This window comes from Erpetoichthys calabaricus, chromosome 1 (genome assembly GCF_900747795.2).
Source record: "Erpetoichthys calabaricus chromosome 1, fErpCal1.3, whole genome shotgun sequence".
In the NCBI taxonomy this organism is placed as follows: domain Eukaryota; kingdom Metazoa; phylum Chordata; class Cladistia; order Polypteriformes; family Polypteridae; genus Erpetoichthys; species Erpetoichthys calabaricus.
In genome coordinates, this window is record NC_041394.2 from 347,507,850 (window position 1) to 347,526,129 (window position 18,280).

The following is an 18,280-nucleotide window of genomic DNA, read 5'->3' on the forward strand; positions in this document are numbered from 1 at the left end:
ATAAGGGCTGTTCGGTCCCTGTACGATCGGTGCCAGAGCTTGGTCCGCATTGCCGGCAGTAAGTCGAACCCGTTTCCAGTGAGAGTTGGACTCCGCCAGGGCTGCCCTTTGTCACCGATTCTGTTCATAACTTTTATGGACAGAATTTCTAGGCGCAGCCAGGGCGTTGAGGGGGTCCGGTTTGGTGGGCTCAGGATTGGGTCACTGCTTTTTGCAGATGATGTTGTCCTGTTTGCTTCATCAGGCCGTGATCTTCAGCTCTCTCTGGATCGGTTCGCAGCTGAGTGTGAAGCGGCTGGGATGAGAATCAGCACCTCCAAATCCGAGACCATGGTCCTCAGCCGGAAAAGGGTGGAGTGCCCTCTCAGGGTTGGTAGCAAGATCCTGCCTCAAGTGGAGGAGTTCAAGTATCTCGGGATCTTGTTCACGAGTGAGGGAAGAATGGAGCGTGAGATCGACAGGCGGATCGGTGCGGCATCCGCAGTAATGCGGGCGCTGCATCGGTCTGTCGTGGTGAAAAAGGAGCTGAGCCGCAAGGCGAAGCTCTCAATTTACCAGTCAATCTATGTTCCTACCCTCACCTATGGTCATGAACTATGGGTAGTGACCGAAAGAACGAGATCGCGAATACAAGCGGCTGAAATGAGTTTCCTTCGCAGGGTGTCTGGGCTTTCCCTTAAAGATAGGGTGAGAAGCTCAGTCATCCGGGAGGGGCTCAGAGTAGAGCCGCTGCTCCTCCGCATCGAGAGGAGTCAGATGAGGTGGCTTGGGCATCTGATCAGGATGCCTCCTGGACGCCTCCCTGGTGAGGTGTTCCGGGCACGTCCAACCGGGAGGAGGCCCCAGGGAAGACCCAGGACACGTTGAAGGGACTATGTCTCTCGACTGGCCTGGGAACGCCTTGGGATTCTCCCGGAAGAGCTAGAAGAAGTGGCCGGGGAGAGGGAAGTCTGGGCATCTCTGCTCAAGCTGCTGCCCCCGCGACCCGACCTCGGATAAGCGGGAGACAATGGATGGATGGATGGACAAGGGTGTTTTGCTATTCTTTGTCATCTACACAAGAGCTATTTGAATATTTAGAAAAGGTACTTGTGTTCAAACCTTTATGTCTACAGGGCAGTTTGAAGAGAAAGCTTTTGCAGTAGTGGGCAAGTCAGTAATTAACTGGTGGCATAGCAGCAAACGGTCCAGAGTAACTGGGATTCCTTACTAGGAAGAAGTTAAACATTTTACATATGATATAGGATGGATTCAAAGAAATGAATAAGAACTGTGTGGGGGGTAAATAAAGAGATAAAATAGAAACTACAAAGCAAATAATACAGCTGAATAAGTCAAAGAAGACTAAGTATCCCAATGCTAACAGTAGGGCATTTAGGGCAAGAGGGCAACCATTAAGAAAGATATCTGGGAAGCTAAAAGGAAGTTACAGAGGAATATTGCAGATAAAGCAAAAGATAGATCGAGGTTTTTTTCAGTATTTTAGTAGTAAAACAGTCTTGAAGGTTTAGCAGATCAGGAACAGTAAAGGGGAATTATAATACATAGACAATGAAATATGAAATGCTCTAAACTTGTTTTTTTTTTTTTTTTTTTTCTGATGTTTTCAATTGTGAGGAAGTGGATAATCTCCCAGTGGTAACAGGGACTACTAAGGAGGTACTGAGAGATTTGGAAATTGTAGAGAGAGAAGTGCTGCTGAGATTAAATAGGCTGAAATCAGACAAATCACTAGGACCAGATAATATTTATCCTCAAGTGCTTAAGGGTGTTAGTGAATACATATATAAACCTTTGACACATATTTTCAGGAAATCATCACACACTGTGTAAATTTATATTGACTGGAAAATTAAAAATATTATCCCGTTATTAAAAAACGGTGACCGGGATGATCCAATCAATTCTAGGCCAGTATGCTTAACATGCATCACGATATATCAATGGAAGGAATTGTTAAGTAAAAGATTGAGCAAGGCGAGAACAGTTTCTCTTAACAGAACTCCCTCGTTTGAGTCCATGCTGACGTGTTTTACTAACATGCTGAAATTCTATGAGAATGTAACAACAATAGGATTTGATCAAAGTGGAGCAGATGATATTATTCACTTTCTGAAGTCATTTGATAAGGTGCCACATCAGAGGTTGGGCATCAAATTAAAAGAAGTGGTAGGTCAGGGTGGTGTTTTTAGATGTATACAGAATTGGCTCAGACACAGGAAGCAGAGGGTGATGGTGCAAGGAGCCTCATCAGAATTAGCTGATGTTAAGAGTGGTGTCCTGCAGGGATCACTGCTGGGGCAGCTGCTATTTTTAATATATATAAATGATTTAGATAGGAATATGAATAACAAGCTGGTTAAGTTTTCACATGATACCAAGATAGGTGGATTGGCAGATAATCTAGAATCTGTTGAATTATTACAGAGAGACTTAGACAGCATACATACTTGGGCAGATTTGTGGAAGATTAAATTTAATGTAAGTACAGTGGAACCTCGGTTCATGACTATAATTCGTTCCAAAACTCTTTCATTCCAAAACAATTTCCCCCATAGGATTGTATATAAATAGAATTAATCCGTTCCAGACCATACGGACTGTATGTAAATATATTTTTTTTAAGTTTTTAAGCACAAATATAGTTAATTAAACCATAGAATGCACAGCGTAATAGTAAACTAAATGTAAACACATTGAATAACACTGAGAAAACCTTGAACAACAGAGAAAACTAACACTGCAATAGTTTGCGCTATAGCGCTACCAACTGCTGGCTACAAACACTTTTTTTAATGACATTTAAGCACAGGGAAAAAAAAATGAACATTTGAAAAAATCCGTAGTTTAATAAACCACCAAGAAAAGTAACATTGCAACAATGCACACTACGAACTGATCGCTGTAAACAGAAGTGAAAACAAAATCAAGCCCAGTGCATTCTTTAACTGCCTTATCTACCTTATGAATCCAGCTGTCGCTCTCACTCGCTCGCGCTGCCTGTGTGTGTGCGCGGCTCTCTCTCTCTCACGCTGCCTGTGTGTGTGCGCGCGTCTGTCTCTCTCGTGCTGCCTCTGTGTGTGTGTGTGTGTGTGTGTGTAGCGTGCTCTCTCCCTCTCTCTCTTGCTCGCTGCACAGGGAGAGACTGAACATGTACAAACCGAAAGGGAAACTGGCTTGTTCGTATACCTAGTGTGTGGTCGTGAACCAAGGCAAAAGTTTGGCGAACTTTTTGGTTGTAAACCGATATCGTACGTGAACACAGACGTTCGTGAACCGAGGTTCCACTGTAAATGTAAAGTATTACATGTTGGAGGTAAAACTGCACGGTTCAACTACATGTTTGGTCTGAAAATTAAAAGTACACTTGATGAGAAGCCATTAAGAAGGCAAACAGAATTTCAGGTTATATAGCACCCTGATGTGTAGATTACAAGTTACAGGAGGTTATGCTGAAGCTTTATAAAGCAATGGTAAGGTCTCACTTGAACTACTGTGTGCAGCTTTTGTCTCCAAGCTATGAAAAACACAAAGCAGTGCTAGAAAAAGTCTAGTGAAGAGCAACTAGACTAATTCTAGGGATGAGAGGTATGAGTTATCAGAAAAGAGTTCAACTTTTTCATTTTAAGCAAATGGAGATTAAGAGGAGGCATGACTGAAATATTTAAAATCGTCAAGGGAATTGTAGCAGCAGAGCTCTACTTGGCTGTTATCTTAAAAAGAGTTCAACAAGAACATGAGGACACAGCTGGAAACTTGTTAAAGGGAAATTCTGCATAAACATTAGAGAAGTTTACTTCACACAGAGAACCACAGACACATGGAATAAATTACCAGGTAGTGTGGTGGAATGTAGCACTTTAGGGACCTTCAAAACTTAAACTGATGTAGCTTTGGAGAAATTAGGTGGATCAGATTGGTAAGATTTGTTGGGCTGAATGTCCTTTTCTCATCAGTTTTTTTTTCTTCTAATATTTCCAGTTTCTATTTAATCAAAGGAAAATCATTGTATAAAACTCTCACTTTGTTTACCTTTACTTTCTCTGTTTGAATAGGAGGTCTCTAGCTACTCTTGAAGCCTGAAAACAATGACTAATTGAGATCATTTATGTTAGGTAGAATGCCCAGTTGGGGCCTGGTGGTCTCGTGGACTTGGAACTCCTGCAAATTAAATTATGAATTAAATGATTGAATCCTTATCTTTCTCCTTTAGAAAATGTTTGGCTATCTAAAATGATAAATTGCAATTATTTTATGAGAAATACTCAGATTTTATTTTTGTCAGTGTTGCGCATGCCATCAGCTTAACATATTCCATGTCTTAAAATCGGTAGACCAGTCATCCAAATACAAGCCAATTTCACACTAAACAGCAAAAACTGAACAATTTTAATTCAAGACTGATTAATTTGTGTAACACTATTGTTTAGGTAAGTTGTATTTCTTCTATATAGTGCTCTTCACTGAGTGAACTGCTTGATGTTTGCAGCCAGAACAGAGATAATAATTCCATACATAAACACACACATTAGAGCAAATACAGTAAAACCTGGAAAATTTTAGTTTACTCAACATAAATAAGCTCTGAAAGTAGATACCCGTAAACACTATAATGGTGAGTATAAATGTCACCGGCGTGTCACAAAGGTGACCAGTCCTTGTCTCACCTGCCACTCCCCTTTAGAGCTAAAACACCAACAGCTGCGCTCTTCCTCGGTTTTCTCATCTTCTAATTTTTCTCCAAGGTCACAGCAGCATCTGTAGGCCCTCGCACTGAGGCATCCCTCATCCATTGCTCTCTTTTGCTTTGGTGATTTAAAGAAGCCATCTTGAGGTTTGTTTTTGTGTCAAGTGGTTTTAGTTTAATTGAGGACGAATGTCAGGACACATTCTGATTATTGAAAGTGCATTTTTCATGCTTGGCATGGCATTGTTTTATACAGGACCCTCCATTATGGCTAAGACAAAGAAACATTTTTCTTTCATTTACCTCTTTGCCCCACAGTTTAAAATTACAAATTAAAATATTCGGATGTGATTAAAGTACACATTACTGATTTTCATTTAAAGGGATTTGCAAACATTTCAGTTACACCTTTTAGAAATGACGGCACTTTTTCTGTATTGCTTCCCCTCATTTCAGGGCACCATAACGTTTGGGACAATTGGTGTCAGAGGTGTTTGTGATTCCTCAGGTGTGTTTCATTGCCATAGTCAAGCAGGAATAAGACACCTCAGCTGGCTTACTACCTTTGGACTCTGTAGTTGCCATTGTTCAACATGAGGGCAAGAGTTGTGCAAATGAATGTCAAATTAATATTATGAGACTGAAAAACAATAAGACCATTCAAGACATCAGTAAAAGCTTTGGATGACTCAAATCAACTGTGTGGAATATCATTAAGAAAAAAGAACGCACTACTGAGCTTAGTTATTCCAAAGTGACTGGTAGACCAAGGAACACCACCACTGCTAATGCCAGAAGAAGTTGCAGCAGATTGCAGGTTGCATTTTGATCACAGCTTACATACCCCAATGGTAACGATATTGTATGTATCTCTACCATCTTATATATACTATCCCATACAGATGGCATGACGTGCCTCAGGGTGACTTATAGATTCCTCACCGGTCAGGCAGTTCACACTGAAAAGTCGCCATCGCTGAATAACCCACAGCTGTTAAGACCTGTAAGAGAACTGGGATTGTGTGATTTCTGCATGATGGCCTCTGTAATGAATACTCCAGTTCAGCACACAATTCAAAGAGAATGACAGTAGGGAGTCTCAATTAGTTTAGAATTCAGTTATCATCATCAGCCAGAATGTCATTGTGATACATCACAAATCACTCCTTGTGTAACCTGTCAAACATCAGAATGTGAAATGTGCTATGAAATGAGATTTTTGTATTCAGTTCTTCGTTTTGCCACCTGGAGTTGCTAAAATGCCAACACCAAACATGTCTGCATAGGACTTATGAATGCTCAAACTTTGCAATAACTTTAAGCCAATTTTCACGGCAAGTTCTGGTTTTATAAATCCTGACTTGTGCATAAGAAATGGCTTACACACATGGCTTCCGAGGATAAGTAAATTTTATATATGTGCACCTGGTGAGTAGTTGTAATAGAGAATGTAACATTAAACAAATGAATTGTCTTTCCATGTACAACTAAAGTTTTATAATTGCTTATGCTGATCAAAGGTTGTTCCTAATTTCAGCCATTATGTATTTTATATGTGAGTTAATGTTGAAGTAAGGAAGTGGATTGAAAATAAGTGCTTTTTTTCTTTTTCCTTTTAAACTTTATACAGGAAACAAAGATCACTGCAATGTGGAATGTGGCAGAGAATTTTCTGGCAGGAGTGCTCTTCAGAACCACACTAGAGTTCACATTGGACAGAAGCCATATTGCTGCAATGAATGTGGTAAACAGTTTTCACATATGGGCCATCTTCAGAACCACACAAGAATTCACACAGGAGAGAAACCATATTGCTGCAATGAATGTGGTAAACAGTTTACACAAATGAACAACCTTCAGAAACACACTAGAATTCACACAGGAGAGAAGCCATATTGTTGCAATAAATGTGGTAAACAGTTTACACAAATGAGCAACCTTCAGAAACACACTAGAATTCACACAGGAGAGAAGCCATATTGCTGCAATAAATGTGGTAAACAGTTTACACAAATGAGCAACCTTCAGAAACACACTAGAATTCACACTGGAGAGAAGCCATATTGTTGCAATGAATGTGGTAAACAGTTCTCACATATAGGCAGTCTTCAGAGCCACACAAGAATTCACACTGGAGAGAAGCCATATTGCTGTAATGAATGTGGTAAACAGTTTTCACATATAGGCAGTCTTCACAGCCACACAAGAATTCACACTGGAGAGAAGCCATATTGCTGTAATGAATGTGGTAAACAGTTTTCACAAATGGACGATCTTCAGAAACACACAAGAATTCACACTGGAGAGAAGCCGTATTGCTGTAATGAATGTGGTAAACAGTTTTCACAAATGGGCAATCTTCAGAAACACACTAGAATTCACACAGGAGAGAAGCCAAATTGCTGTAATGAATGTGGTAAACAGTTTTCAGAGATGGGCAACCTTCAGAGACACGCTAGAATTCACACAGGAGAGAAGCCATATTGCTGTAATGAATGTGGTAAACAGTTTTCAGAAATGAGCAACCTTAAGAAACACGCTAGAATTCACACAGGAGAGAAGCCACATTGCTGTAATGAATGTGGTAAACAGTTTTCACATATTAGTAGTCTTCAGAGACACACTAGAGTTCACACTGGAGAGAAGCCATATTGCTGCAATGAATGTGGTAGACAGTTTTCAGAAATGAGCAACCTTCAGAAACACGCTACAATTCACACTGGAGAGAAGCCATATTGCTGCAATGAATGTGGTAAACGGTTTTCAAAAATAAGCAGTCTGACGTACCACACTAGAGTTCACTCCGGAGAGAAGCCGTATTGCTGCAATGAATGTGGTAAACAGTTTACACGAATGGGCAGTCTGAAGTACCACACTAGAGTTCACACTGGAAAGAAGCCGCATTGCTGTAATGAATGTGGTAAACAGTTTTCACATATAGGCAGTCTTCAGACCCACACTAGAGTTCACACAGGAGAAAAACCGCATTGCTGTAATGAATGTGGTAAACAGTTTTCACATATAGGCAGTCTTCAGAGACACACTAGAATTCACACTGGAGAGAAGCCGTATTGCTGCAATGAATGTGGTAAACAGTTTTCAGAAATGAGCAACCTACAGAAACACGCTAGAATTCACACTGGAGAGAAGCCGTATTGCTGTAATGAATGTGGTAAACAGTTTTCACAAATGAGCAATCTGAAGTACCACACTAGAGTTCACACTGGAGAGAAGCCATATTTCTGCAATGAATGTGGTAAACAGTTTTCACAAATTGGCCATCTTCATAGACACACTAGAGTTCACAGCAGAATAAAAACAGTAGCAGTTCAATTATCAGTCCAGAAAAACTAGAACCATTCAGGAATCGAGAGTGAGGTTCAGTCCTGTCCTGAAAGTAAGCAAACTAAACTATTGTTGAGAAATTAATTTCTGAGAGAAGCCACATTGCTGTTTGGAATGTGGCAAACAATTCTGTCAGAGGAGTTCTCTTCAGAGATGCACCGGAATTCATGCCGTTTGGAAGCACAACTGAAGTGTCCTGACTAAAGAGTGAGGTTCTCTCCTGCCTGGACAGTAAGCACATGTAACTGACTGAATCCATCCTAATTGGTGGTGTTTCAAAAATAAATCAACACAGAGGAGAATCAGAAGTTTATATCCTTTTTCCCTTTCCAGAAACAAAATAAAGAACAGGGCATCATACAAACCGCTTCTCACCAAAGGCTTTACAGCCTCCACCGTGCGTCTAGATCTGTTTTCATAACATACATATTACATATAGAACTATTACAATATATTATACATATTTCATCAGAAACAAAGAAATTAAATTTTACAATATACACAGCCTCCCACAATAAATAATAGTCCAGCTTTATAATATATTTTATTTTATATAACATAAAATAACGTACCTTTTCCCCAAAAAAAAAATAAATGACAGAGTGGAACAGGATGTCATACAAATAGCTTCTCGCCAATGTTTATTAAATAATGTATCAAATCAGTTACTAATAATCATAAACACAAACTATTAATACAAAATATAATCAAATGTAAAATAAAAAATTAAAATGTATAATGTACACATTGCCATGTTGTACATTGTTAGAATGCTGTGGCAATACACTAAAAGAAGAAATGCTATTGTTTCCTTTTTTTTGTTTTTGTTACTAAAACATACAAAACTATATATAAGAACTCATTGCGGGGGCGTTCACATAAATTATTTAACACTTGAGAATTACCAAATAATATACATGTCAAATAAATAGAATAAGAGTAGAAATTGGGGCTTAGGGAGAGCTAAAAATACGACTTACCCCTACAGCATGTACAAAGCGTCTGGGGGTTCATGCAGTTTGTGGGGTGTAACATTAATTAGCATCCGTACTACAAAATACAACTGGTATGATACTAAGTACACAGGAAGAATTGCTTTTGGGGAAATTCATAACTAAAAGCTACAAAAATAAACACATACGTACAGACATACAAACATAAATAAAACCTCTTAATTTGAAAAATTGATTTGTGCTTCACCGTTTGTTCATTTGTTTCTGTTACACAAAAATGTTCAATAAACTAACTGAAATAATTTAACATTCAAGCAACTGATTATTAAAACTTTATTAGAAAGTAATCACTGAGTTATTTCTGCTTTGTACAAAACAATATTAATTTCTTTGAAGAAAATATGATAAATTGCAATTAATACAAAGTGACCTTCGATTACAAACTTGAACTGTGCGATTAATTGCAATTGAATTTTTTAATCAAACAGCTGCCCTCATGCAAATACATAATTTGTAACCATTACAAATGATGTAAATCATAAAGAATGTGTACAATATACAGAGCCGTTTCTTGCTCTATGCAGATTCCGCAGAAGCAGAGGGCCATCGAAGCCACTAAGGGCTTCCCAAGCTGCAAGTTCATCCTCCGTATATTTGGGGAGTATGAATATTACCTGTCTGTAGCCAGCTAAGCCCCATCATTGATTATCACCAGGCTTTCTTGTCGTGCAATAAATGACGTCTACCGACAAATATGATGGGAAGACTCACTGACAGCCGCACATCACGTCAGGAGAAAAATAACAGGAGAGAAAGTTGCATTGATACCTAAGATGGAATGAAAAACGTAAATCGATGAAACTTCATGAAGAAAAATGTGAACAGAATAAAGGTAAAGCATTTAACAATGTTGCAATGGATCAGTGGAGGGAAGAAATGAAGTAAAACAAATGTTATTGTTCTTAAGTAAAGTTTTCATGTAGCCGACCTGTATATTTACTCGAATTTGTATTTGTCTGAGACTTAATTTAACTTACTGCATTTCAAAGGAAAAAAATTGTTGCTCCCTACAATTTAAAAAGTAAATAAAATATCCATAACTTACTATGTTGCCGACAAGTTTTTGCATCCGAAAAATAGGGCAATATAGGGCAGATAATTTTACTGAATTATTTGCATGTATATATGAAGTTGAGGGACCAGCCTGTTATTTATTTGCACATTTTATCTCTTTGATTTCTGTGTATACAAAACATTAAGTACATGGGTGAGAAGCTAAAGGAACAGCACAAGCAACAACTGTGATGATTTGAACAGCGAAGATATCGTCAAACCAATTTGAAGCAACAGAGGGCTTATTAATGATATCGAAGATACAAGTAGGTGAGAAAATACGCCCCTTGCAAGTGTCTGGCACAAAATCGAGCCTTGGTGAATGAGTCGCCTTTTGTTCCAGCCATAAAAACAAGAGGTGATGGCGTACAAAATTCACTCTCCGATCTTAAAAACACGCAGAGGTAAGCGTGCTCACACGAACTGTTGTTTGACTTGCTATTTGGATATATTGATTAACAGTCGCTTATTCATAGTTTATTTTAATCAAAATATGGTAAGCTTGTAAACCTGCAAAACAGATTTTTATTTACATTGAGAAACGTCTCAAAAAAATTAAAGGAACACTTTTTAATCCGAGTCATCAAGTCAATGATCTCTTCAGTTAAGTAGCAGAGTGGGTTGTTAATCAGTTTCAGCTGCTTTGGTGCACTAGAGGGGCAACAATGAGATGACCCCCAAAACAGGAATGAATGGTTTAACAGATGGAGGCCACTGACATTTTTTCCTCCTCATCTGTTTTTTCACTCATTTTGCATTTGGCTATGGTCAGTGTCACTACTTGTAGCATGAGGTGATACCTGGACCCTACAGAGCGGGCACAGGTAGTTCAACTTCTCCAAGATGGCACATCAATACGTGCCTCCCATTGCCAGAAGGTTTGCTGTGTCTCCCAGCACAATCTCGAGGGCATGGAAGAGATTGCAGGAGACAGGCAGTTACTGTAGGAGAGCTGGACAGGGCCCCTCATAGAAGGTCCTTAACCTATCAACAGGACTGACTCGTATCTGCTCCTTTGGGCAGAGAGGAACAGGATGATCACTGCCATAGCCTACAAAATGACCTCCAGCAGGCAGGCCACTGGTGTGAATGTCTCTGACCAAACAATCAGAAACAGACTTCATGAGAGTGGCCTGAGGGCTCAACGTCCTCTGGTGGGCCCTGTGCTCTCTGCCTGGCACCTTGAAGCTCGATTGGCATTTGCCACAGAATTCCAGAATTGGCATGTTTACCACTGGTGCCCTCAGACCTCTACAGACTAGACAACGGCACCTTGACTGCTATTTGGTATTGAGATGAAATGTGTTTATGAGGTGGCGCAGTGGTAGTGCTGCTGCTGCTTTGCAGTAAGGAGACTGTGGAAGATTGTGGGTTCGCTTCCCGGTTCCTCCCTGTGTGGATAGCGCTTTGAGTACTGAGAAAAGCGCTATATAAATGTATTGAATTATTATTTTATTATTATGAGAGTTTGCAGGCAGCTCCTGGAGGATGAAGGAATTGATACTATTGACTGGTACGGTTGCAACGATTAGTGAATGTAATCAACGACGTCGACTACAAAAAATCGACGCAAATTTTTTATTGTGGACGTGTCATAAACAACCTTCAATAGAGGCTCCAGTCACAAAGAACCACATTAGTTTTTGTAACTGCAATGCACTAAATGAACGTCTGGGGTAAGAATCATTTGTTATTGTTTGTCAAGACTTGCTGCGTATACTCTGCTTCGGTGTGCTCCCGAATTGCACTGGAAACCGACTCTAGCCATTTGCGGCGTTCAACAAATGTACTTTTCCGAATATATTTGCCTCCGGCGTTCTGGCAGTAATTAGCTAGTTACATATTTTAGTCCGTTATTTTTTTATTTTGGCATAATATAGTACATGATGTGATGAACTACAACACTTTTTTCCTTCAGAGTGTGATGATTAAAACATCTTTCTATGTCTGCAAAATCATTCTTGTGTATTCCTTCTGCCTCTACTCCCTCTGAGCGTCTCTTCTCAGCAGCTGGGAACATTCTCAAAGAAGAGAGCCAGCCTGACACCAGAGCATGTTGAACTGCTCACGTTCCTGCACTGCAATCTGGAATATATGAACTGAATCTTTTATAAACTACATTATTGTTTGATTTTATTTGAATTAAAGCTTTATTTAAACACTTGGACTTTAAGACACACCAGTGGCCATTTTTGGTTAAGTTTTAATGCACTTTGTTTAAAGACTATGTGCACTTGAGTTTGTATTGTTTAATGTATTTTTTTATTGTGAAGGTCACAGTAATATAAAACATCTGATTATTTTCAAATTCATATGTTTCACTGGTTGTTATTTTCATTTGATTATTATTTATTTTAATCGTGTTAATGCAGAGACATCAGGGTGACATTCACAGTTGGACAGACGTGAGCAGATGAGGTAAGACATGCACTGGAGCCCAGAACAAGATGTGCAACCACAGGTCGCAGGCATGAAATAATCATGACTAATCGGGGGGAAAAAATTGAATGATTAGTCGACTACCAAAATATCATTAGTTGCAGCCCTATTGACTGGCCCCCATGCTCACTCGCCTCAATCCAGTAGAACACCTCTGGGTGGGACATTATGTTTCAGTTCATCTGTCACCGCCAGGTTGTACCTCAGACTGCCCAGCAGCTCGGTGATGCCCTGGTCCAGATCTGGGAGGAGATCCCCAGGACACCATCCGTTGTCTCATTAGGAGCATGCCCTCCACGACGTTGTCAGGCATACAAGCACATGGGGGGCCATACAAACAACTGTGTATGATTTGGAGTTGCTGTGATGAAATTTTATCAAAATGGACTCGCCTGCCTGCCAGATCATTTCTTCCCTTTGATTTTCAGGGTGTCTTTGAATTCTGCCCTCTGTAGGTTGATAATTTTCATTTCCGTCAAACGATGTGGTATCCTTTAGTTCCTAACACAGTACAATGTCAGTCCATATCAGTAGAGAGAGCCAGCAGGATTTTATTTCCCATTGAGATCTGATGTGTTTTCAAAGTGTTCCTTTAATTTTTGAGCACTTTACAAATATGTTGTTTTGTCTTGGTAGAGTAATATATTGCTGTACTCTCCCCTTTTGTATTATTAATATGTAGCCTTTGTCAGAATGCCTCAAATCTCAGACTTACCACTGTTTATAAGGTATGTGGAGACTGGCTCGGACACAGACAGGCAGACACACTCATGTCACCCAACACGCGTTTATTTACAGTACTATATACAATCCAATCGTGCTCACAGACCCCAAAGTCCTGGCCTGTCAACAATGCCTTTTCTCTCTTCAGGCTGCCTCCTTGCCGTCCTCCTGACATCATCTTCATTCCGCCCAACTCTTGTCAATGACTGGAGGGAGATGGCCCCTTTTATACACACCCGGATGTGCTCCAGGTGCTCTCCGGCAATCTTCCACCGGCACTTTCCAGTGTGGCGGAAGTGTTGGCTGTGTACCCGGAAGCACTCCGGGTGTCCCTTCTTCTCTTCCCCCCAGCACTTCCGGGTGTGGCGGAAGCGCTGGGGTCCAGGGTCCCCAAGGCATCAGGGCACCCCCTGGCAGTGGCCACAGGCCCCTACATGGTAGAGCTTCCAAGCTCTGTACCCGTGGCCCCCAATACAACCAGGGCGGATGCCCTCTCGCATTCTGGAGGAGGAATGAGCCCTCCTCCTGTCCTCCTGGGCATCCCAGCCGGGCGTGAACCCCGTCCGGGTGCCACAGGTATTACAGTATATCACTTCTCCCCACCTTCCCTTCTACATCCATAACCTCAGGCAATTAGGTGTAGTAAAAGACAAACAGGAGTTGTTACAATTTAAACAAAGTATTATTGATAATATTCATAAATAATAATATAAAAAGTACATTTTAATATTTGCAACCATACAACCTGATAAATGTTGATGTGTAATTTCAGGTGGCACACAGACTTGCTAGTTAATTAAAATGTCTCAAGGCATCATTTTGTGGTCCGCTTTCTTCAGAACAGGCCACATGCCTGTCTCAATATGGCTGCTGAGCTGTGCTCTTCATTGTGTTGCCCTTTTCACTTCATGAATCAGTTTGGTAAGTGAGCGAGTGTGAGGGAGTGAGCAGATTTATACATTCTCTGTCCAACCCCTAGAGCCAATAGGATGTCGTGGTACTTAAAGTCTTCTGATACAAGCCAGTTCCATACAGCCATACTTCAGACCAATGGGGCGATAGAACATCTTCACACCTGCCACCCCCAACACCATTTGTTGAGTTAAAGTTTGCCAGTTGGGCAGCCTGACTTTCCTATGGGGGTTGACTGAGAGACTTCATAGAAACATCAGCCAAACTTGTTTAAGGCACCCCCCCCCCAACTCTGTCGTAATATTCAGAGACCCATTCCTAAAAGGCAGGGTCAAACATGAATTCTTCTCACTAATATAACACTAATATTAATTACATTGCTTTGCCTAAGTTACAAATAAAGACCTACAAAATATCTATCAACTTGTATGTAAAATTTCACATCACTACATTCCACCCCGTTAAATGTTTTGTACAATGTCTTTATAATTAAACAGTCTTAATTGTTTGAAGAATCTGTTGAATAACTTGTGCTTTGGTTTGTAGTATTTGCTTTCCCAGTTTTCAAAGTTGTGCATGACCATTTGTCCATTACATATCTTCTTTAGTTCAAAGACAATCTGAAGAACATGGATGTGCTCCTGATGACTTGTATCTGCTCCGGATTGCTTCAGCTGTTCCTTTAGCTTTTCTGCAGTCTTCATATGTCATCAGATCTGGTGGTTCAAAATGAGACAAGTCCACACCTTCCACTAAACTAACCCACTGCAACTTAAGTCTATTGTGTGAATTCTTTTCTTAAACTATACTGGTTTTGTGTCTAACTGCTAATTAGACCCCCTGTCCCAAACTATCCATTTAAGCATATGCAGCTGTACTATTAACTTCAAAATGTCAAAGGTAACACACCACAGGTGCCTAGTCCAACCACTATTGCCCAAGTGAGAGCACATGTGCCATTGCATAAACTGTTCACCAACCAACATTTGTGGCCCCTCTTTGCACATTTGGGGTTGACTTAGTTGCTTCTTGTACTTTTTTACCCATGGTGCAAATCTTGATTGCCATCAGCCTTTACCAGTATAGGCTGGCATCACCACCATGCGATATCATAGCTATGCAACCCTCATCATTCCCCCTGTAGGCCACCCCTAGAGTTGTTTGCTCACCATATGCATACTCGCTGTGCTAAACACCTCGGTTCAGAATTGGCCCACTGGTCCTGTGCCTGTACCACAGCCAACAATCTCGGCAGGGCTTCTGTATTTTCCCAATAAAACTATACCTTAACATCGGAGCCCATATGACTTGCAAATGTACCATCTGTACCTGCTTTCCAGAAAGGTTCACCAATTTTCTTAGTATACATTTTCCTTAATAATACTATTAATTATATTAATGAGCATTATATCTGAGCATCCGGCGCGGCCGTGAGTGGTAGCCTTTTCAGCAGCTCCGTGTATGACTGTATATGTATGTGTACTTTTCTACTTTTATTTTTCTATTTTTATTTATTGATCACTCCTACCACTTTATTTTATGAGGATTCCTTCCCTGGACACACTTACTTTTACAACGTGGGCATGGATTTTAACACGCCGAGACTCGCCTATTCAAGTACTCAACTTCGGGCGCTGAGAACAAATGCCAGTGCCGGTGTGGTTCCATATTTACCCGACGAGGTAAGAAGGCGGTATTGTGGCAGCAAAGCCGGCACTAAGCTAAAAAAGAAGCGGCTTGCGAGAAAGTGGCGTTTCAAGCCTTCGGTGCCTTCTGTGATTCTGGGGAATGTAAACTCAATCTCAAATAAGATCGGCGAACTGGCTGCGCTGGTGAAAAATGTAAGGACCTACAGAGAATGCAGTTTGTTGTGTTTCTGCGAAACGTGGCTAAATAACACCACCCCAGATGCCAACGTGGAGCTATCCGGGTTTAGCACAGTTAGAGCGGACAGAGATGCAAGTACCTGTGGTAAGCACAAAGGAGGAGGACTCGCTCTCTATGTTAATACACGGTGGTGTCACTCTGGACATGTTAACGTCAAAATCTCTACTTGCTGCAGGGACATCGAACTGTTGGCCGTAAGTTTACGTCCCTACTATTTGCCCAGAGAGTTTGGACACGTCATTGTTGTTATTGTATACATTCCTCCTCGGGCAGACGTGGAGTCAGCGAGTGACATCATCCATTCCGCTGTTGCTAAGTTACAAACGCAGCACCCTGAGGCGCTTGTGCTAATCGCTGGAGACTTTAACCATGTGACGCTGGACAAAACATTACCTGCATTCTCCCAGTATGTGGACTGTAACACCCGGGGAAATAAGACTATTGATTTACTGTATGCAAACGTTAAAGACGCATACAGCGCCACCCCGCTGCCTGCGCTTGGGAAAGGAGATCATAACCTGGTTCAGCTTCAGCCTCACTATAAACCAAAAGTTAGAGTCCTACCTGTAACCACACGATCATTCAGGAAGTGGACCCCGGAAGCTGAGAATACTCTGAGAGAACTTTTTGGAACTACAGACTGGGATATCCTGCAGGGATCTCATAATGAGAACATTGAGGAAGTTGTTGACTGCACTACTGACTACATCAACTTCTGTATGGACATTGTAGTTCCAGTAAGAACTGTACGCTGCTATGCTAACAACAAGCCATGGATTACAAGTGACATCAAGGGCCTTTTGAATCAGAAGAAAAGGGCTTTTAAAGACGGTGATCAGCATGAGCTCAAGCGCGTGCAGAAGGAACTCCGAGTCCAACTCAGGGCGGCGAAGGAGCAGTACAGGAGAAAGCTGGAGCAGAAGTTGCAGAATAACAGCATGAAGGAAGTGTGGAATGGGATGAAGATCATCACTGGCTGCAGCTTGAAGCGGGGTACCACCATTGAGAGAGACGTGAAGAGAGCAAACCAAATGAAGAACTTTTTTAACAGGTTTGACCACCCTAACCCACTCTCACTCTCATCTCGGAGTACTGCACCCTCCACACATCCTTCTGCTGATACCAGCATAGGAAAAACATCCCCACCCATAATAACAACAGCGCAAGTGAGCAGAGAGCTGAGGAGACTTCGTGCCAGCAAAGCAGCGGGTCCAGATGGAGTATCGCTACGACTGCTGAAGGTCTGTGCATCGGAGCTGGGGGGTCCTCTACAGCGCATCTTCAACCTGAGCCTGGAACAGGGGAGAGTCCCGAGGCTTTGGAAAACATCTTGTATCACCCCAGTCCCAAAGGTATCACGTCCTAGTGAGCTGAATGACTTTCGGCCTGTTGCTCTGACATCACATGTGATGAAGACCATGGAGAGGCTGCTGCTTCACCACCTTAGGCCACAGGTTCAACACGCCCTTGACCCTCTGCAGTTTGCATATCAGGAGAAGGTGGGAGCGGAAGATGCCATCATCTATATGCTACACCGATCACTCTCTCACTTGGACAGAGGCAGTGGGGCTGTAAGAATTATGTTTCTAGACTTCTCTAGCGCCTTCAACACAATCCAACCTCTGCTCCTTAGGGACAAGCTGACAGAGATGGGATTAGATTCATACCTAGTGGCATGGATCGTGGACTATCTTAAAGACAGACCTCAGTATGTGCGTCTTGGGAACTGCACGTCTGACATTGTGGTCAGCAACACAGGAGCGCCACAGGGACTGTACTTTCTCCGGTCCTGTTCAGCCTATATACATCGGACTTCCAATACAACTCGGAGTCCTGCCATGTGCAAAAGTTCGCTGATGACACTGCTATCGTGGGCTGTATCAGGAATGGGCTGGAGGAGGAGTATAGAAACCTAATCAATGACTTTGTTAAATGGTCCGACTCAAACCACCTACACCTGAACACCAGCAAAACCAAGGAGCTGGTGGTGGATTTTAGGAGGCCCAGACCCCTCATAGACCCAGTGATCATCAAAGGTGACTGTGTGCAGATGGTGCAGACCTATAAATATCTGGGAGTGCAGCTGGATGATAAATTAGACTGGACTGCCAATACTGATGCGCTGTGCAAGAAAGGACAGAGCCGGTTATACTTCCTTAGAAGGCTGGCTTCCTTCAACATCGCAATAAGATGCTGCAGATGTTCTATCAAACAGTTGTGG

General features: G+C 41.5%; 2 protein-coding genes across 5 annotated transcripts in view; both read left to right on the plus strand.

The window, feature by feature from the left end:
* Positions 1-18,280, plus strand: part of LOC114668454 (zinc finger protein 883-like) — a 492,666-nt gene that overhangs the window by 34,835 nt on the left and 439,551 nt on the right. For 2 of the 3 annotated variants that reach the window (XM_028824215.2, XM_051925225.1), the window contains one exon: positions 6,318-8,065. In XM_028824215.2, the coding sequence (XP_028680048.1) occupies positions 6,318-8,041 (1,724 nt within the window). In that variant the 3' untranslated portion in view covers positions 8,042-8,065. Of the gene's footprint in view, positions 1-6,317; positions 8,853-18,280 lie in introns of those variants that run through there. The other variant, XM_051925221.1, reaches the window with a different exon arrangement.
* LOC114668248 (zinc finger protein 345-like) overlaps positions 1-18,280 on the plus strand; it is a 394,673-nt gene that overhangs the window by 34,793 nt on the left and 341,600 nt on the right. The gene's annotated exons all lie outside the window — the stretch shown is intronic.